The 21,600-nt window shown below is 41.6% G+C and overlaps 2 protein-coding genes across 2 annotated transcripts; both read right to left on the reverse strand.

Annotated features, from left to right (window-relative positions):
* Nucleotides 1-335: 335 nt before the first annotated feature.
* Nucleotides 336-7,569, reverse strand: LOC118078082 (vomeronasal type-2 receptor 26-like). Its single transcript, XM_060281366.1, has 5 exons — nt 7,427-7,569; nt 6,214-6,505; nt 4,273-4,500; nt 2,809-2,935; nt 336-1,234 (listed from the first exon to the last, which is right to left on the reverse strand). The coding sequence occupies exons 1-5, from the start codon at nt 7,567-7,569 to the stop codon at nt 336-338; spliced, it is 1,689 nt and encodes a 562-aa protein (XP_060137349.1).
* A 1,692-nt stretch (nt 7,570-9,261) lies between these two features.
* Nucleotides 9,262-14,887, reverse strand: LOC118078083 (vomeronasal type-2 receptor 26-like). Its single transcript, XM_035101812.2, has 4 exons — nt 14,087-14,887; nt 12,535-12,762; nt 11,367-11,493; nt 9,262-10,163 (listed from the first exon to the last, which is right to left on the reverse strand). Exons 1-4 carry the CDS (start codon nt 14,885-14,887, stop codon nt 9,262-9,264), a joined length of 2,058 nt encoding a protein of 685 aa, XP_034957703.2.
* Nucleotides 14,888-21,600: the final 6,713 nt, after the last annotated feature.

Here is a 21,600-nt window from a genome sequence, read left to right on the forward strand (position 1 = left end):
AAGTATGTGTTTGAATAGCTTCCTCAATCTGTCAATCATCCACTCACTCCACCCTTCTGAGTAATACCTCCCCCCCACCATCTGACTTCTGCTTCAGTGTATCTGATAAAGTGTGCATGCACACGAAAGCTCATACCTATGACAAACTTAGTTGGTCTCTAAGGTGCTGCTGGAAGGAATTTTTTTATTTTGTTTCGACTACGTCAGACCAACACGGCTACCTACCTGTTCCTCAAAAGAGTAACACTGTGGATTCAATCAAAGTAACCACCTCTATTGTAAAACCCAGAATAAAAGCAAAAAAAACCCCAGTAAGATAAAAATGAAGGTATTGTTCACTTCTTTCTCATTATTTGCTCCCTATTGTTCAGCTCAGGCCTCAGGACAATAATGTAGCATTTAGGAGCAAAGATACAGCCCAACAATCCAGCACTGGAGGACAAGATGGAGAAGATCTCCACCACCACCATGGATTTCCCTTTGGTGCTCAGGTATGTTGGGACAAAAGACAGCCACACACTGCAAAACAGCAACATGCTGAAGGTTATGAATTTGGCTTCATTAAAGCTGTCCGGTAATTTGCGAGCTGCAAATGCCACAATGAAGCTCGCAAAGGCCAGGAGGCCCATATAACCCAGGACACAATAAAACATAGTCACTGAGCCTTCATTGCACTGCACAATGGTTTCTTCTGTTGCTGACTCCATGTCTAGAGTGGGGAATGGGGGAGAAGTCATCAACCACACAGTACAAATACTTGCTTGAGCAAGAGAGCAGGAAAAGACTATGACATTGGCCAGCCGTTTTCCTACCCACTTCCTCATACTAGACCCTGGCTTGCTAGCCATGAACACTATAACTACAGTGACAGTCTTTGCCAACACACATGAAACAGCCAATGAGAAGACGGTGCCAAACATTGGTTGGCGAAGAAGACAGGTGACTTTCCCAGGGTGTCCTATGAACAGAAATGACGAGAGGAAGCAGAGTAGGAGTGCAATAAGGAGAGCGTAGGTGAGATCCCTGTTGTTGGCTTTGACAATGGGAGTATCTTTGTGTTTGATAAAAGTTTCTATCACCAAAGTTGTGATCAGGGAAAAACAAAGAACAAGTGAGGCCAAGCTGATTCCTAAAGGTTCTTCATAAGTAAGAAAGCTTATTCTTTTTTGGATGCATCCATTTTTCTTCTTGTTTGGATACTGTTCTTCTGGGCATCTGACACAGTCATCCATATCTGAAAAAGAGGATAAGGTCAAATTTCAGCAGCAATTCATGTGTGCTCTTTGCTTTCATTGAATGGATCCTTTTAATTTTAAGGGAGCTGATGGTCATATAACATTATCTGAACCACCCTTTGAGTATTCTGCAGAATTTATCATATTCTCCTGGAATAATACCTCCTGCACATGGAGGTATTATTCCAGAAGAACCAATACAGTGGTTTCAGTAGATTACTGGGCATTAGTGGGATCTTTGTGTTGCTGGGAAGACCAGAAGTGGCCTGGTAGAGCATCGTGTGCCAAGGTACCAAGACTTCCCACCAATAACTCACATTTCACACGAAAATTAAGTTTTGGTTTTTGGCATTAATTTTGGCCACAACTTTATTTAAATACAACTGATGTGAGTGGTTGCTTAGGCATTGGTTCCCCAGCCATCTGTCCCCCGTCTGGGACAGATCTGACTCCCCTAGCGTACTGGGGAAGTCAGGATAGGTAAGCACCCTCTGAGAGAGGCTGGGGCAGGGCCACCAAGCCCTTGACCTCTCCCCCAGATGCTCCCCAAGGCTCATGCCTGGTCCTAGCCCCTACCGGGGGTACGGACAAACATGTGGAGCCCCAGGATTCCTTTAACGGAATACCCCTAAAGGCAGCAGCAATTTTGAGGGGCAGGCCAGCCAAATCCATACCCCTCCACCATCCAATTTGAACCAATGCCTAACCGCAACCTTACAAGTTGTGACATTTTGCTATATAGTAGGCAAAAACCACCTGGCACCAGCCAATCAGCCAAGTGGCAAAATTCCTACTAGGCCCCCACATCAAAACGGACGGCCCCATGACAGGCACAGCAACGTCATGTGCAAACAAACCCCTAAATATAGGGAGGGCGGGCGGGAGATCTGTTGCAAGCACCAAAAGTGAAACCATAAGCTGCTTGCTCAGTATATATAGGCTGTGGCTGTCAATCAAATAATTGCAACATAACATTCTCTCCAGCAACAATACCGCAGTGGCCATCCAAACGGACCCGCCCAACAAACCAGGGAACATCTTGTTAACCCTTCCACAACCCATGCTCTCCTTAAGGGGAGAACCTGCTGAATGAGGCTGGCCTTACCGAAATCAATATTGTGGTTGCTTTGTGGGATTCTTCACACTTTTCCCGAGACACACCAGTGTCCATCCCTGGTTAACACCTAAGCTTATTGTGTGCATCTCCCTCTTTCTGTGGAGTTTCAACAGCAGGTGCCCATTTGAATGATAACCCTCTGTAGATCCTAATACTTTTGCCACCCCTGCTTACCTATGCAATAATGAATAAAGTCTGGCCTAATTCCAGCCAACATGGATGTCTGCTGTATTTCATTGCAGTCATACACACAAGCCCCACTCATCTGAGATGTGTGAAATCTATGCACATTGTATTGCACCAGGTTTATTTACTTTTTAATATTTCCTTCAAAAGGTACTGAAAATCAGCGGAAAAATATCAGCACACCGCTCTAAGCAGGATAGTGTGGTTTCATGTAAAATGTATCATTTAAATAATCTTTACTAATATTGAACAATGAAAAAGGTCATGTACCATTTTGGTTGGAAATCTTCCCTTCTGGACATGGAGTACAATCATAGCAGCAAAATTTCTGCCCTTCCTTCCTTTTCTTCTGATTACCTGGGCCGCAGTAGTCATTACACAGAGAAATGGGCACCCCCTGCTCAGAAACAGGAAATATTTTCATAAGGGAGACATAATTTCTTTAAAAATGTGTTCGTCCACTGCACTTGAAATAAGAAATGAACCTCTCATGAAAAAAGAGGCAACAGACAATACATGGATTACATTAGGCTCACTTTATTAACTGTAACTTTAGGAACTGATAAATAGCAAAGGGGAAAATGTCTAAATATTCTATCAGTCTCCTAAACATGTCTTGATGAGGTGATGTCTTCCTCATAACACCAGACCACATAACACCGGTCCTAAGAGACCTACATTGGCTCCCAGTACGTTTCCGAGCACAATTCAAAGTGTTGGTGCTGACCTTTAAAGCCCTAAACGGCCTCGGTCCTGTATACCTGAAGGAGCGTCTCCACCCCCATTGCTTAGCCCGGACACTGAGATCCAGCGCCGAGGGCCTTCTGGCGGTTCCCTCATTGCGAGAAGCAGAGCTACAGGGAACCAGGCAGAGGGCCTTCTCAGTAGTGGCGCCCGCCCTGTGGAACGCCCTCCCATCGGAGGTCAAGGAGATAAACAACTACCTGGCATTTAGAAAACACCTAAAGGCAGCCCTGTTTAGGGAAGTTTTTAATCTGTGATATTTTAATGAATTTAGTATTTGTTGGAAGCCGCCCAGAGTGGTGGGGGAAACCCAGCCAGATGGGTGGGGTATAAATAAATAAAGAAATAATTCACAGCACCATTTATTCCCACAAGTTCAGGTTAATGACAAAGGTTTATCTCACAGACACCCATACTTTGCCACATTTTTCACAAAGCCCTGTGATGAGTCACAAGAACCAGAATTCACATTTGTGCAACCTAGGCAAAGGAGGAGAAGGGAGGCATGTGGAAACCACTTTAGATCCTTTCTGAGCTCTTAACCAGCGGCAGAACACATCCACATATGAAGCCAGAAGAAGCTAATTGAGAGCCCTTTGGCTCCGCCCAGAAGGGGTTCCGATTGGGAAGTAATACTAGATCTTTAGGAATATCTCAAATGTTGGGGTTTTGTCAGCCCTATTTAGATATGAAAATGATTTGATATGGGATCTTCAATTGAGACATGTTCAATTGAGACATGTTGAAGCAGAAACCACCCATATTTGCACCATGAGTATATTTTATCTGAATCATCCTAAGCTCTTCCATACATACAGTAAACAAAGCATAATAAATGTTATTAAAACTTCAACCAAGAAAAGAGAAAGTAAAGCTCAGTGCACACTTGCATCCATCTAGGTTTACAGACTTTTCCCATGAGGACATCAAAGAGAGAAGTAGTGCTGATCTCAAAAGTGCATCGGCTTAAAGGGATACCCGGATTCAGACCTGGTTAAAACCTTTGTTCCATATAATCATGTCCTCATGAATGATGGATTCTTTTCTGCTGGGAGCCCTGGGATCCACCCATCCAACCTTCACTCGAAGGAAAGACTGGTTTGGGAAGGTGAGCATGTTCATGATGTCAAATCCACCTCCCATTTCTCCTTCATTAGTAAAGGACACTGTTTCTCCAGCTGAGTTGTTAAAGGAAATGCCAGGAAGAAAATGGTGCAGCTAATTGAAAAAAGAAGGATGAAGGGGAAAGAACATAATGGAGGTATTGAACAAAATGCCATGATTTATAAAGACCTTTCTTTATGAGCATTAGTTATGGAGCTTCACTTTACATAGACGGGGTATAAAAAATCACGCGTTTTGACACAGCAGATGGAGACTTCTGGGGAAGGAAGATGGTGGACTGATGTTTGTTGGCAAGTGTGATCATACCTTTGAGATAAAATGCGGCTAAACTCTGAAATAGCCATTTTCTACATATTATTTATACCCCACCCACTCTGGGCGGCTTCCAACAAAATATTCAAAATGCAATAAAACATCAGACATTAAAAACTTCCCTAAAGTCTTCAGAAGTCTTCTAAAAGTCAGATAGTTGTTTATTTCCTTGACATCTGATGGGAGGGCACTCCACAGCAGTATTACTTTTGCAATAAAATTGTGATCGTGAAGCTGAGGCTCCAATACTTTGGCCACCTCATGAGAAGAGAAGACTCCCTGGAAAAGACCCTGATGTTGGGAAAGATTGAGGGCACGAGGAGAAGGGGACGACAGAGGACAAGATGGTTGGACAGTGTTCTCGAAGCTACGAACATGAGTTTGACCAAACTGCGGGAGGCAGTGCAAGACAGGAGTGCCTGGCATGCTCTGGTCCATGGGGTCACGAAGAGTCGGACACGACTAAACGACTAAACAACAACAACAACACAAAATTGTGATGAAATCTTTTTGTGTTACCTGCCAAGGCTGTAGATCTTGAAGTTTTAATCTTTCACTCATTACTCTCTGCTTGGATCCAGACAAAGAAATGGCTTGCAAAGTATGAGCCACAACATAAATAGCATTGTAGATACTGTAACTATGGCCAGAGAGCTCCATTTCAAACAGTGACCTTGGAAGACTGTCCAGGCTCTCCTCCCCAGTACACACTTCATTGATGTCCATTGGTGCACTTGGATTTGGAAATATACAGTCAAATGCTTGCTCCCAGAAGACTTTGAAGAAACCTCCTGCCTTTGTCCAGGAAGGGTTTATGCTTTGAAGAAATTCCCTGAATTCTAGTAGATTTTGTGAATGAACTGTCAATAATATGGCACCTTGGAAGAACTGAAAATCCAAAAACTTACAGAATCCTGTTAGTATTAAATCAGTCTGGGCTGTTAAGATCCACACCTTTTTAAATGCTTTGGTTTCCATATTTGTTGTGTCTTGCAAAAATACAAGACCACTCAGTGCTATAATTGTCAGGGATTCTCCATAGACAATAAAGGTAGTGACTTTATTATCTCTGAACACTGCATTCATACTTAATCCTACTTCATGCATTTCAGCCAGGTTATCAAGATGGACTTGATGTGGGATTATTTGTGTAAAGGCGGAACAAATTCCACTTTGGGAAAGCAACGGTTGGAATTTATTGATGAAATATTCTCCACTGTTATCATTAGGAACAAAGAGCCCAACCCATGTCCAACCAAAATGCTTAAGCAAGCGGATAATCCCTGTGTACTGGTGGGCTTCATTGGGCACCATGCGATAAAAGGATGGGAATTGACTTGTGTCACTCTCCTCTGGAGGAAAGGAACCATATGCCAGCTAAAAGAAATTGTACAGATGTTATGCAGTAATGTTAAAATAATTCATCAGGTACCATGTGACTTTCCATAGAGGATGGAAGAATAAAATTTATGTGCAACCCTACACATAGCTTACCTGTGGAATCTTGTAGAGACCTAATATGTCTACCATATGGAAGGACGTATCAGAGCCAAGTCCCCCAATGATGGATATGAGGGTTTTCTGTGTGTCACATTTGTAGTTGGGGATGAATCTACCCATTTTGAAGAGGAGGTCGAGTGTAGTGCGGTAGGTCATCCTTGCATCAAAATAGCTGTCATGGATGTGGAAGCCAAGTGTGATATTGGGCAAGATGTTGGGATTCTCATTTATTTCTTTCACAGAAAATGCCAAGGCAAGTACATGTTGGTAGAATTTTGTCACCATGCTACAAATAAAGTAAATGATTTACAGAAATATAGTGTAATATTGATCACATTCTCTTTCAAAATAAGTCATACTAGTCAAGGGCTAATGGCAGCAGAGTTGTTGCAAGTAGAATCCCTGATCTTGTGCGGAGTAGAAATGAATAATTTCTCCACCACAAGTAAGACCCTCAAGTGTTTCAGTGCAAACTGTCTTAAACTAGCTACAAAACAAATAAGCTAGGATCCACAATACAAAATACTGCAAAAGGGGATTTGGAGGGATGTATATTCCAGGGAGGGGTGTGCGGGTGGTGCTGTGGGTTAAACCACATAGCCTAGGGCTTGCCGATCAGGTCAGTGGTTCGAATCCTCGCAACGGGGTGAGCTCCCGTTGCTTGGTCCCAGCTCCTGTCAACCTAGCAGTTCGAAAGCACATCAAAGTGCAAGTAGATAAAGAGGTACCGCTCCAGCGGGAAGGTGAACACTGTTTCCATGTATTGCTCTGGTTCGCCAGAAGCGGCTTTGTCATGCTGGCCACATGACCCGGAGGCCAGCTGTACACTGGCCTCCTCAGCCAATAACGCGGGATGAGTGCCGCAACCCCAGAGTCGATCACGACTGGACCTAATGGTCAGGGGTCCCTTTACCTTTACCTTATATTCCAGGGAATATGTGGCTGTTGTTGTTGTTTGCTGCTTTGAAGAATGCACAATACTAAGAATGTGACTGGGAAAGAAGAGTGCCCAGGTTAGATCAAGTAGGTTATTTGAGGACTCATAGATTTATTGATTCTTTGCCCCTCTCTTCACCTAAACAAATCTGGCACACCAGTAAATAAATACTAAGAATGTGATGCTACCATTTCTGAGGCTTGCAATCTAAAAGGCATGACACAAAAGGAAAGGAAATTGAGAGAGATGTAGAGAGGGAAGCAGTCTTACTGTGGAACCCCGAACAGATTCTGTGAAGGATGCTCTTTGAAGAAAACTTCATAAAATACATAATAGAGCTGAGAAGCTATCCCACCGATGATGAGGCCACCTGGCTGGTACCATTCATGTGGAAGAGGAAATGGATCACTCATAGGGCATGCCAGGGTATCTTCTTTGCATGCAACAGGCGATTGCAGGAAGAGAAATACCAAGAGCCACAACATCCTGCCTCTCTAAAAATGCAGAGCTTCCTGTGCCCATCAGTACCAGGTTCATGTCTTGAACTGGCTAGGGTGAATGATGCCTGGCTTTGCCAATGTAGTTCTACAAGAGAGCTCTGTGAACTGTTTTTGAGAATCACTTTCTTGGAAACACGTGCCTTTAATAGATTGTCAACACTCTGATTTCAAGTCTGGGAAAATAAATATAGGGTGGGGAAGTCAGAAAGGAAACTGATGAAGTATTGCCTATCTCTTCCCCCATTCCCAGCTCTCTATGGCTCATGGTATATTTTATAATAACTTTCAGACTTGTTTTGGACTTTTCTAGTGCCTTCTTTAAAACCTCTTTGCCTGTGTTTATGTGAGGAAATTATAGTGATTTGGATTGTTGCTGGTAGAGATAATATGTTGCTCAGGGTCCCCACCACCCTTAGAGTGGCACTTTTGGCAAAAAGAGGCTGGTATTCGAGTGCTCCCCCAATGTCTCATCGTAAGTTGCCTCTGCCCCCTTGGGGCACACAAATAGATGGCAATTGCCTTTCTGTTTTCCCGTGTGAGTCAATGTCAATGGGAGTGAAGCCATTTTCTTTGGGGTTACAAAGCAGAAAATCCCAAAGTATGATCATAGCCCAATTCCAGTTTCATCTACGCAGTGAATATTTCTCTACACAATTTTGTTTTTAAGTGTAGTCTAGAAAATGACAGTTACTGGCCAATCCTATACACATGAAGGTATAAAGTTAAGTTAATCTGGGGAGAAGTACACCAGTTTGAAACACCATTCTGGAACAGGGCTAGTGCTGGCTGAGACAATCAAACCTTGTATAAGGAAAAGATGCTTTTAAAATAGAGTTTGAATCCACTGGTGGAGGAAGGTGGGTGCAGGGGGAGCGGTGCACCCTGGGTGCCATCCGGGGGGTGTCACCACGCACCACACCACAGGGTGTGCACCTCTCGCAGCGCACCCCCAGGATGCGTGCCGCTCACTGCACACTCCCAGGAAGCTTGATGCTCGCCGCACCCCTGCCCAGTTATGCCCCAGCATGTGCTCCACTACTGTTTGAATCCCTCATGCAAAAGAGGGACACTCTGGAGACATTCTTAGTAATCACCTATATACTAAAACCCTTAATATATAACAAATCAAGGTGAGCGTGGTCGCTCAGGAATGGCCTAACTATTGGGGCCTTGGCTGCACAAAATTGGGCCCACTGGCCAGATGTTCTTGATCCCTCATCAAAGGTGACAGAGCATTTTTATCTTTAATTTCAGAAACCTAAAACTTCCAAAATCCCTCCCGCAAAAGTGTATCACCTGGGTGGAGGAACCCAAAATAAACACTTTTATACTAAAACATGTAATAAACAGTGGTACCTCGACTTACGAACAACTCGACAACCAAATTTTTCGACTTACGGATGGGGGTAAATGTCTCGACATCCGAAAGGAAACCGCAGCAGTTTTAGATAGGGATTCTTTGACTTACGAATTTTTAGATGGGGTTGCTTCGACTTACAAATTTTTCTGATTCCAACCTACGAAGGTGCCTTCGGGATGGATTAAATTCGTAAGTCAAGGCACAACTGTACAGCAATACAATATATTAAGGGGGAAAGATACAGTTTACATCTTTTTCCTTATCAGTTGCTCCCTGTTGTTCAGCTCAGGCCTGAGCACAATGATGTAGCATTTAGGGGCAAAGATGCAGCCCAACAATCCAGCACTGGAGGATAAGATGGAGAAGATCTCCACCACCACCATGGATTTTCCTTTGGTGCTCAGGTATGTTGGGACAAAAGACAACCAAACACTGCAAAACAGCAACATGCTGAAGGTAATGAACTTGGCTTCATTGAAACTGTCTGGCAATTTACGAGCAGCAAATGCCACAATGAAGCTGGCAATGGCCAGGAGGCCCATGTAGCCCAAAACACAGTAAAACAGGGTCACCGAGCCTTCATTACATTGCACAATGGTTTCTTCTGTTAGCGAGTGCATGTCTAGAGCAGGGAATGGGGGAGAGGTCATCAGCCACCCAGTACAAATAATCACTTGTATGAGGGAACAGAAAAGGACAATGTAGTTGGTCAGTCTTTTCCCTACCCACTTCCTCATACTGGAGCCTGGCTTGGTGGCCATGAAAGCTGCAACTACCGTGATGGTTTTAGCCAACACACAGCATACTGCCACAGAGAAGACAATGCCAAAAGTTGGTTGGCGAAGAAGGCAGGTCACTTTGCCAGGGTGTCCAATGAAGAGAAGAGATGAGAGGAAGCAGAGCAGGAGGGTGATGAGGAGAATGTAGGTGAGATCCCTGTTGTTGGCTTTGACAATGGGCGTGTCTTTGTGTTGAATAAAAGTTCCTAGCACCAAAGTTGTAACCAGGGAAAAAGAAACAGCAACGAAGGCTAAGCTGACACCTAAAGGTTCCTCATAAGAAAGAAAGCTTAGAGTTTTGGGGGTGCATCCATTTTTCTTCTTATTTGGATACTGATTTTCTGGGCATCTGAAGCAGTCATCCATATCTGAAAAATAGAATAAAGTCAAACTCAAGGAGCAAATCATGTGTGTCTTTTGTCTAGTGTTTGATGTTTTTGCTGAATCTGACATAGGTATTTAAAAAGTCTTTTAAGGAGCCCTGCTGTACACCCAGCAGGGTGGTGGCCTTTGTCCAATGTCACTCGGACGGCAGAGCGAGTGGCACCTTGGTTTTTTGGGTTCAGTTAAATGAGACAAAAATGTATTCTACTCCCATATTTAATTTTCTGCAGGTTAGGATACAATTTGCCTTTCGTTTGGTTTCAGTAGCCATTTTTAGGCATTCTAAAGCCTTTGTCAAAATGACGGGCAGAAAAGCCATTGGGCAGAACCACATCAATAGGGGTGGACCATAAAGGGTTTATAAAATGATAGGAGCAAGGCATGTCCAATCTTGCCTATCTCTCTCTCTTTGACACGCACCCACATGCATGTGGTTACCTATTGGGAATCTGGAAGCTTATCTTACCAAACACAAAGGTCCAACCTTGTTCAACTCCGAAGGCTGCAGAGCGCATCCACAACATCAAGTAGAATGGCACTCAAACAGCAAGTGCTGGTTGCAATAAAGACCCTATATTCACCATAGTACCATGTCATCCCCTATTAAAAAGGTAAAGGTAAAGGACCCCTGACAGTTAAGTCCAGTCATGAACGACTCTGGGGTTGCGGTTCTCATCTCGCTTTACTGGCCGAGGGAGCCTACGTTCGTCTGCATACAATATTTTGGGGTCATGTGGACAGCATGACTAAGCCATTTGACCAGAGCAGCGCACGGAAATCCTGTTTACCTCCCCGCTGGAGTGCTACCTATTTATCTACTTGCACTTTTTCAGCATGCTTTCTCTTACCTGAAGCATAATAACTAAATTTATGGCCTAATTTCACCCAGGATGGATGTCTGGGTTGTCCCAGCCACCACAAAATTCTCAAACATGCAACTTTTTGTACAATTGTACTACTTGCCAGTTTCTCTTAAATTACGTCTAGAATGAAATCATTTTGGGGGGCTTAATTTCAGATCCACATGCATGGGATTTCCCCAGCCTTCTAAATTTTTGAAGTTTTTGATGTGAAGTTACTGGAAAGTAGCAATGAAATATTAACACTATCCTGGTTACAGGCACAACATATTGTTTAAATTCTTTTCAACGGATATTTGCTGATCTTGTAGAATTAAACCTGTCTACCATTCTGGTTGGAAATCTTCCCTTCTGGACATGGAACACAATCATAGCAGCAAAACTTATGCCCTTCTTTCCTTTTCTTCTGATTACCAGGGCGGCAGTAGTCATTGCAAACAGAAATAGGTATCACCTGTCAATAAACAGGAAATAATTTCAGAAGGGAGAAACATCGAAAAGTAATGTTCAGCCTCTGAACTTCAGATAAGAAAGGGGTCCTCTCTTCACATAAATATCTGCATAGGATGGCTGCTTTGTACAAAGAACAGGTATAGGCTTATTTTTGTTAGGAAACCAGAAAAAAAGAGGCAATACACTTGGCATGGATTAAACTAGGGCCTCTATCACTCTCCTAAACCTGTCAGGATTTGGTAAGCCCCTTTTGAGTCACACTGCCTTTGAGGCATAAAACTCCATGAAAGTGAAACAGGTCAACCTGAAAATACATCCTTCTCTGCCCCACAGGCTTAAGAGACCATTGTAGAAGTCTCTTAAATCAGAATTCAGTGGAGGGGTGTATCATCAATTCTGACATCCTCATTCATTTAATGTACACACCTGCCAAGTGATGAGAAAGCCAATTTCCATCATTACTGTATGTGGCTCCCACTAGTAACATGGGGAAGTGTGCCAACCCTACCCCTGGCCCCTTTTCTATTGAAAAAGAGACCACCCTGTTGTGCCGTGGCTTAATAAATCCAGATAAGCATCTTCAAGACAACAGTTCTTTATTTAGGGCAAACAGGGACTGGGGATTAGGGTAAAGGGAAGCTGTATTTATAGGAACAAGGCTTGGGTGAAGAAGGATACATTTAGGCGGGAACCAATAACTTTCTGGCGGAACCCAATCATGCTGAGGATTGTGTTTGTCCCCTTTAAACAGACAAATGGATACTACTCCCGCCAGATTACAGAATATTTGAATTAATACACAACACGCTCATGAATCTTCGCTCATGAATCAGTTTTATCTGGAAAACCTGAACACTGCCGTACATAATAAATATTGTTTTAAAATTCATTTCAACTGGGAACATAGATTTGTTTGGCATGTTCATAGTTTCATCTACCGCAATCCAAAATATTTCATTGAAAATAGTAATGGTTGTTTTGGATAATGTGAATGACCCATTTGGAGAATGTGGGGCCCACATGAAAACCCTAGTCTCCAGACCTGATTAAAACCATTGTGCCACATGATCTTGTCCTCATGAATGATGAATTCTTTTCCATCAACTGCATCAGAATCAACCCATCCAACCTTCACTCGAAGGAAGGACCTGTTTGGGAATGTGACTGTATTCATGATGTCAAATCCACCTCCCATTTCTCTTTGATCAGTAAAGGACACAATTTCTCCAGCTGAGTTGTTAAATGAAATGTCATAAAGAACAGGGTGGAGCTAATAAAAAGAGAAAAGAGAGTTGACTTGAAAAGAATATAATGGAGATTTTGAGCAAAATGCCATAATTTACAGAAACCCTTCTTTATGAATCTTATTTAGGTATAGTAAAAAAGCTTCAATTAACAAAGAGCACAGATGAAAAACAAGTGATTTTGACACAACAGATGGAGGCTTTATTATGCATTCACTGAACACATAATGTTATTTCTATCAACATCTACACAATTTAAAATGCGCACATTAATCTGTTTCAGTGGATAAGATTTGGAGTAACATTTCAACAGCACTTCTCTATCTGAATGCTATAGAGTTGTGTGTGTGTGTGTGTGTGTGTGTGTGTGTGATAAAGAGCCTAAATAAACACTATTTCAACAAGCTGAAAGCAGCATAGTGTTGGACATTATAATTTAAGTTGTTACTCCAAGAGATAACAAAAAAAATACAATTTTCCCATAAATGTGTTAGGCTGGTCTATATGTATTCATTTATAAGTTACTGTCATCATAGCTAATATGCATCAAATTTTCTCAGTCCATTTAGATATAGTAGAAGAAATGCTACTTTCCCCCATTTTAGCAATATTACTCTCCACAAAAGTAATAAAATTGCATAGTATTACTTTATCATTTTCTTGAACAACATATTTTAGATAACCAAGCAGAAATATTTTAGGTTGCAAGGGTATGTAAAATCTTCTGTTGTACTAATGCAGATATAATAATGTTTTTCTCTTCAAAAGTTAAAAATGCACTGAATATACAATTTAACAGCACTTGTGGATGAAAAGTTTGATTAAGTCTGCTTCAGTGCTATTTTTCTAGAAAAAGAGGTGCCGGAACTCACCATGAACGCCTCCCTCTTTTTCTTAGAAAAGCAATGGCACCCATCTGAGAGGTGCCGAAACTCACCTGAGATGTTCCTGAACCCACCTGAGACATGCCAGAACTGAGTTCCAGTGAGTTCCCCCTGAAACTTGAGTCTGCTTGCCTTAATCTGTCAGGCAGCATTGTTGCTTGGCACAGCCCCACATCAGCGATCCTGTACTAAAATCAAAAAATTGTATAGTAGCACCTTATAGAACAACTAAGTTTGTTCTGGTAATAAGCTTCTATGTGGATGCATACTTCTTAAGAAGAAGTGTGCATGCACACAAAAGCTTATACCCAGAACAAACTTAGTTGGTCCATAAGGTGCTACTGAACTTTTTTAAAAAAAATTTTTTTGACTGCATCAGACCAACACGGCTACCTACCTGAATCTAAGATACTGTCCTAATTTATTCATGAAAACAATATATTTTATTTCTCTTCATTTGCATTACCTGCCAAGGCTCCAGATCTTGAAGTTTAAATCTTTTACTTCTACCCATTGCTCTTTGCTTGGATGTCAGTGAGTAAATGTTCTGCAAGGCATGAGCCACAGTATAAACACCATTGTAAATGCTGTAGCTGTGACCAGTCATGCTCATTTCAAATAGAGACCTTGGAAGGTTCTGCAACCTCTCCTCCCCTGTACACATCCCATTGACCTCCGTTGGTGCATCGAGATTTGGAAATACACAGTCAAATGCTTGCTCCCAGAATTTCTTGAAAAAGCCATCTCTTTGGGTCCAAGGCGGCTTTATGCTCTGGAGAAATTCTTGGAATGCTAGAAGATTTTGTGAATGAATTGTGAAGGAGAGGGAACCCTGGAAGAGCAGAACATTCCAAAACTTAAGAAGACCCATAGATATGAAATCAGTCTGGGGTGTAAAGATCCATACCTTTATAAATGGTGTGTTTTCTTTATTTGTGGGATCTGGCACAAATATGATAGCTCTCAGTGCTATAATTGCTAGAGATTCTCCATAAACAATAAATGTAGTGACTGTATTATCTCTGATTTGTACATACATATTTAAAGCTATATCATGCATTTCATCCACATTATCAACGTGGAGTTGTTTTGGGATTCTTTGTGTGAAGGCTGAGCAAATTCCATTTTCAGAAAGCAATGGCTCCAGAATCTGCAAGAAATGTTCTCCACTGTTATCATTCTGAGCAAGGAGTCCGATCCACATCCATCCAAAATGCTTAAGCAGGCGGATAATCCCCACAAACTGGTGGGCTTCATTGGGAACCATGCGGTAAAAGGAAGGAACATTACTTGCATCACTCTCCACTGGGGGGAATGAACCATATGCAAACTGAAAGAAAAATGTGAATATAATTTCAAATCATATGGAAAACATTCACCCTGCACCATTTGGCTTTTTAGTCAACAAATTCTAAGCTTTCTTTTTCCCAAAATGCACGTTTTGATTTGAGCTGTGACTAGATCAGTCCCACATCGCTAGAAATAAAACAGAAAAAGAAATGAACAAGGAATATGGGATAAAGATGTAGCCTTGTATACAACTAAATTTTAAATTAAAGATCCTGACTAAAATAGATCCATTAATTTTGCTGAATCTGCTCTGAGTAAAACTACTAAATAGATCTGCTCTGTGTAGAACAATCATGGAAGCAAACCATAAAGGGAAAGAGAGAAAAAATTCCCATATGCCCCTTCATACCTCTTACCTGTGGAATCTTATAGAGACCTAATGTGTCTGCCATATGGAAGGTGGTATCATGGCCAAGTCCCCCAATGGTGGATATGAGGGTTTTCTGGGTGTCACATTTGTAGTTGGGGACAAATGTCCTCATTTTGAAGAGGAGGTCTAAAGTTGTACGGTAGGTCATCCTTGCATCATAATAGCTGTCATAGATGTGGAAGCCAAGTGTGATATTGGGCAAGATGTTGGGATTCTCATTGACTTCTTTGACAGCAAATGCCAATGCAAGGACGTGCTGATAAAATTTCGGCACCATACTGCAAATAGAGTAAATTATTTACAAATATGCATTTACTACAATATCTTCTGTTTCAAACTGAAATGTAAAGATTGCATTTGTCATTAACACATTTAAGTGAATAAAAACTATGCTCTCCAAAGGAAATCCATGATTGATTAGGACATTATTACTTTGTATGGCTCTTTCTCACACGTGCCGTTATCAAAAAAATAATAAAACTAATCTGTTTCTCCTTAAATGTTCTGTACCCTGAAAGCGGCAATGTAATAAACTTTTATATGAAAGTATACTTTAATTCAATGAAGCTTGCTTGTCAAGGGACAAGGTGAGGAAAGAGTCTTGCACGTCAGAACCACAGGTTTGAGGTGTGCAATCCACAGTAGCTAAACATAGTCATTGAGCCTGCAGGGAGTCAGACAGAAAGGGGAGTCAGGTGGCATTAGATTCATCTTTTCACTGGAAGAAACACCTGGCCGTCAATTTTGCCCACTGCCTCTCATCTTGGCCTAATGCCCTGTCCTTACAAGCTTCTGCCATCTAACCTTACTCAATGCAATTCAACCAATCTCCAGAACCCTCCAAATACACCCACTTACTGAACTTGCATTAAAGCCCAGGGAGTTTCATTGTGGAACTTTTTCAGATCAGGAAAGAAGAAATGTTTTTTCCCCAGATTTTCCAAATATTTAATGGGAAGAAAATTTCACTGGAGTAATTAAAACCCAGCACACACTGAAACTTTAAAAGATCCTGAATATGAGGGTAGTAAAATTTAATACTCTTTTAAAGGACAAGGAAGCTTTGGAGATATTGAAGGACAGTGTGCGGTAGAGCTCTAGTTTTTTTTAATTTCTCTGCAATATAACCTTATCTATTTATTTACATTTTCACCCTTCTCTTCCCCACAAATACCCTCGGAGTAAATGTAATAAAAAATATGAAGACTCTTTCCCCATCCCTTTACAAAATAGAAATCATGCTTTACTATGGGAGAACAAAAGGCATATTTGCTGACTGCAAACATAATAGACTGTGGAAGATTCAGGAAATGACAGAATGAGTTTGTCGGGTGTACAAAGTAAAGGTTTCTTGTCTATCATTAAAATCATTTTTGAGCAGCTAGTTTGTGTGTGTGTGTGTGTGTGTGTATAACTTTTAACTTTTTTTATTCCACCATTCAGTCAAAATGGGGCTCCCACTGCAGCTTGAAAACATCACTGATAAGACAAGCCCTCCCTTTAGGATTCCTGCCTGAAAGACATGAGACAAAGGGAAACGCCACCCAGAGGGGGAATGGGAAATTCTTACGATGAAACATCAAACAGGTTCTGTGATGGGTGTTCCTTGAAGAAAACGTCAAAGAAAATGTAACAGTTCTGAGACATAATTCCACCAATGATGAGGTCACCTGGCTGGTACCACTCATGCGGAACAGGAAAAGGATTATTCCTGGGGCACCGGGTAGAATTAGAGCTATTAGAAACTGGAGTGATTTGAAACAGCATCACCAATAGCAGCAACATCCTGGCAGCCTAGCTTGCCTCTGAGTTTGATTCTGCTCTGTGCATCCATAGTAGCTACCTTTAAGGAGACTACATTCAGTGATGCATGGCTCTGTCAATGCAGCTCTATGAGGGAGGTTATGAGCTAAAAAGTATTAGAAATGAATTCCTTGTGTAATTACAGAGATTATATTGTCATAACTTGAATTGATAAAGCCCTGCCTGACATAGGTCCTACACTATCTCTCCATAGGTCATGGGCTTATTTTTAATCATGTTCAGGCTTGCTTGTTGACTGGTTCCTTGTTCCTTCAGGAAACCATCTGGAGGTTTAACCAGGTGGGAGAAAGATGCAGCGATTAAAGTAATTGCAGAAGAGGAGTATTAATTACTTATTCAGAGTTTGGAGTCTGAGTGACACTTTCCCTTTTTTTACTCCCAGCTCTGTTCCTTATAGCAAAAAAACCTTGGTGGTGGTGTTTAGTCATTTAGTTGTGTCCGACTCTTCGTGACCCCATGGATCAGAGCACGCTAGGCCACCCGCAGCATGGTCAAACTCATATTCATAACTTCGAGAACACTGTCCAACCATCTTGTCCTCTGTCGTCCCCTTCTCCTTGTGCCCTCAATTTTTCCCAACATCAGGGTCTTTTCCAGGGAGTCCTCTCTTCTCATGAGGTGGCCAAAGTATTGGAGCCTCAGCTTCAGGATTCCCTTGGTGAGCTAACAGCAAAAGGAAGCTCAGATTCAACACACTGGTTCTGGGAAACAAAGCAGCAGCGCTATATTTTGAGATTAAAGCTAATTCTCAACTCCACCTCTCTTCCAGGAAATTGGACCCCTCAACTTTCCCAATTAAATTGTAGAAGCGTTTTGGAGGCATGCTGTCATATGAAAGCACAGCACCAAAACCACACAAGATCATGGCATCCCAAAAAGTGCCGTGCTCTTGAATGGGTCACATAAATCTCACGGAAGCATGACCCCAGAAGGTGTGCATTCTGGTTTTGCTTAGCCTCTTAAGGCGCAACAAGACTCCTTGTTGATCTTATTGTACTATGTTGCTTTTGTTAATTATAGCATTTAATTTTAAGTTTGCTAAAGGGTAAGGAGTAAACTCTTTTTAAAATAATAATAATTTAAAAATCATCTTTATTTTAATTCCATAAAATACAACACCATAACATACAACACCATAAGAATTACAAATTATAACCTTTGTATAGATCTTGATATACAGTATATAATTGGTTCCAATAAAAGAAAATGTTAACTTTCCAGTCAATTCACATCGCTTATCTCACAAATTTATTTTTAACTTGCGTTGCTTTCATTTATTATTTATATCTCTAATTTATCCCTTTTTTACTTTTTAATTTCTATTTTCCTCATGACAATCTAATTTAAACAAATCATTAACTCCATTTTTATACCAATTTTTTAAAAAAATATTCTTCAACAAATCCCCATTCCAATTTGGATTTCTGTTTAGAGGTATTTCTGATTGCTGCCGTCATTCTCTCTAAGTTCATAAATTCAATCAATTTTAATTGCCATTCTTGAATTGTGGGTAGTTCATTCTTCCTCCATTTCTGGGCAATCAGTAACCTTGCTGCTGCACACGCATATAAAAATATATTTTTCCTATTATCTGGCATATTGTCTGGTAAGATGCTCAATAAAAAGTATTCTGGTTTTTCCCCAAAAGTTACCCTCAACATTTTTTTTCATTTCTTCATAAATTTCGCCCCATAATTTATACATTCTTTTACAGCTCCACCAGCAATGAGTGAGGCTAAGGAGTAAACTCTACACAAATCCAAACTGGAGTCCCCAAGATGGTTGGAAGGTGCCTTGTACACCTCCTTCTTGCATCTTCTGCAGTCAAGCTGGTGCCAAACATATTGCTCTGCTTTCCTTTGGGCCACATAGGCGAGGCTGAGAGGGGAGGGGTTCTTGTCATCTGGGAAGCCCAGGACCTCCACAAACACTGCCCAGGCTTGTGCCCCACAGAGGAAAATTTGGTTCTGCTAAAACAGTGGTTTGTCTTCATCACTGGGAGTGCACTCCATTGTCTCTTGACAGATGGATGCCAACAATATCTTAGTCTGATTTATATGTATTCTTTTGTAAAAATTAGTTTAATCATAGTTACTAAGGACCAAATTTTCTCAATCCACTCAGTTATAGCAGGAGATATGCACCCCTCAATTTTTAGCTATTATAATAATAGCAACAGTTATAACTGGAACCTTTTGTAATATTTTTGTAAGATTCACAGTTATTGTGAATGCCTAACATTGATAGGCAGAGCTCAGGGTTGGGGGAATGAGATGGTTAATCACCTGTAACGGGTTAACACTATTTGTGATGTTTGTTTGTTTTTTACCTGGGCTGTCAAGGGTTAACCCACACTCAAGGCTGGCTGACTGAACATTCTATTAGGGGAGGAATGCTCCTGTTTAAAAGGGAGGAGCAGCCGTTTGTCAGTTAGTAGAGGGTTTTGGGGAGTGTGAGGGTGTGTGGTTAATTAAAAAAGAAGGTCTTTTAGTTAGGATAGGTTTAGGTAAAGGTTGGAAAAGATATATACACTGAATGTTTGACAAAGGTGAAATAACAAAAACCAAGCTTGTACACATGAAACCATAAAGTATTCGTTATGACTAGAAGCAAATAAATATTCATCGTTTAAGTGCCAAGTAAAGAGTCGCCTGCATTATTTTCCAGCAAGGTATCAACACTTGTTTAGGTGGAGGCACCGCAAAGGACAAAACTTCCTACAAGAGAAGAAGGGATAGTTTGTGTCTTTGAGTTGTATCAGGGGCCCAAAGGGCCCCAATTAAGGTGATAATGTAAATCCCAATAAATCCTGGAATATGCTTATAATAGTGAATTATGGGAACTTGTTGTTGAGTCTCACTGAGGGGGCTGAATAGGAGGACAAACCTAAAGTGTCACAGTGTTGCCTCAGTGGAGAGGTAATCTTTTGCAGTGGGGGAAGTTCAGGGAGAGTGAGCCGAACCCCTTTACTGTGGACAAAAGGGAAAGTCTCGTAAATAGTCCCAAAGGTGCAAATGATACCTGGCCGTGTGTGCTGGAAGAAAAAACTCATTACTATCAAGCCCATGGGGTAGAAGGCTTTACAGCAAGGCGAAAGGGAGAGAGGGAGGTTAGTTTTACCTCAGGATTCCCTAGTAGCTCTTTAAGTGATATAGAGGTTGAAGTGGAAAAGACGAAAGAAAAGGATTTCATCACATCACCCCCTTTAAGCAGGTGTGATAACCCAGAGTGCTCCGGTAAAGGGGTCTGGATGGAAGATTCTGTCCTGAACCCAAACTGCAGAGCAGTTTGGCTATAGAACTTTAAATGGCTGAGGGGGGCAGTTTGACTCTAACCCAGGCACGATCATGTTCAACATCAACCTTCAGCCAGGAGGCACATAGACAATGCCTACCTCTACATATATTCGTAATCAATAAAGTTGTGGCCCTTTTCAACTCCAGGACATTGTTTATTTTTTCCCATCTACGTATCTCCAGGGCACACTGTGCAATACCTAATGTCAATAGGTAGGGAGTGTTTTAAATACAGCCGGGGAGGGCAGGCACCATCCTGTCCTCAGGATTTTGGGTGCCTGCAGCCACACATGGGGTTGCGACGTCACACAGCAAGTGAGTCAACCTGGTGTGGTGTAGTGAGCCAGTGTGGTGTAGTGGTTAAGAGTGGTAGACTCGTAATCTGGGGAACCGGGTTTGTGTCTCCGCTCCTCCACATTCAGCTGCTGGGTGACCTTGGGCTAGTCACACTTCTTTGAAGTCTCTCAGCCCCACTCACCTCACCGGGTGTCTGTTGTGGGTGAGGAGGGGAAAGTAGATTGTTAGCCGCTTTGAGACTCCTTCGGGTAGTGATAAAGCGGGATATCAAATCCAAACTCCTCTTCTTCTTCTTTCTGCATGGAGGGACTGGAACTCAGAGGCAGAGAGACTCTAACTTCATCAGGTGAAAAGGATGCCTTGCTGGTTGGCTATGAAGTACGGAGCTGAACTGCTTCTCTCCCTGCTGGCTTTCTTCATTGACTTTGTGGGTGCGTGGCCCCCACAGTTATATTATTGTGGGTGCCCAGACACCCACAGCTCCCTGGAGTTGGCTACTATGGATGTATAGATGGTATATAACACTATAACACCAGTGAAACTAGCTAAAATGTATACATTAAGTACAGTAATAAGTGTTGGAAATGTAAAGAAAAAGAAGGAACATTTTATCATATGTGGTGGGATTGTAAAAAAAAAAAATAAAGGCATCTGGGAAATGAACATTCTCTACTCTGGTAGAGTAGCCCTGGTGACTATCTAATGTTTATTGGATGAATTTTCCCCAAATTGATACTTGAACTTGAATTTTATTGTTATTCATGCTTTTATACTGTATTTTATGCTGCTTTTATGTTGTATTGCAATTAAGTGTTTTAAATTTGTTGTTAGCCTCCCTGAGCC

This window comes from Zootoca vivipara, chromosome 13, assembly GCF_963506605.1.
Source record: "Zootoca vivipara chromosome 13, rZooViv1.1, whole genome shotgun sequence".
Classification (NCBI taxonomy): Eukaryota; Metazoa; Chordata; class Lepidosauria; order Squamata; family Lacertidae; genus Zootoca; species Zootoca vivipara.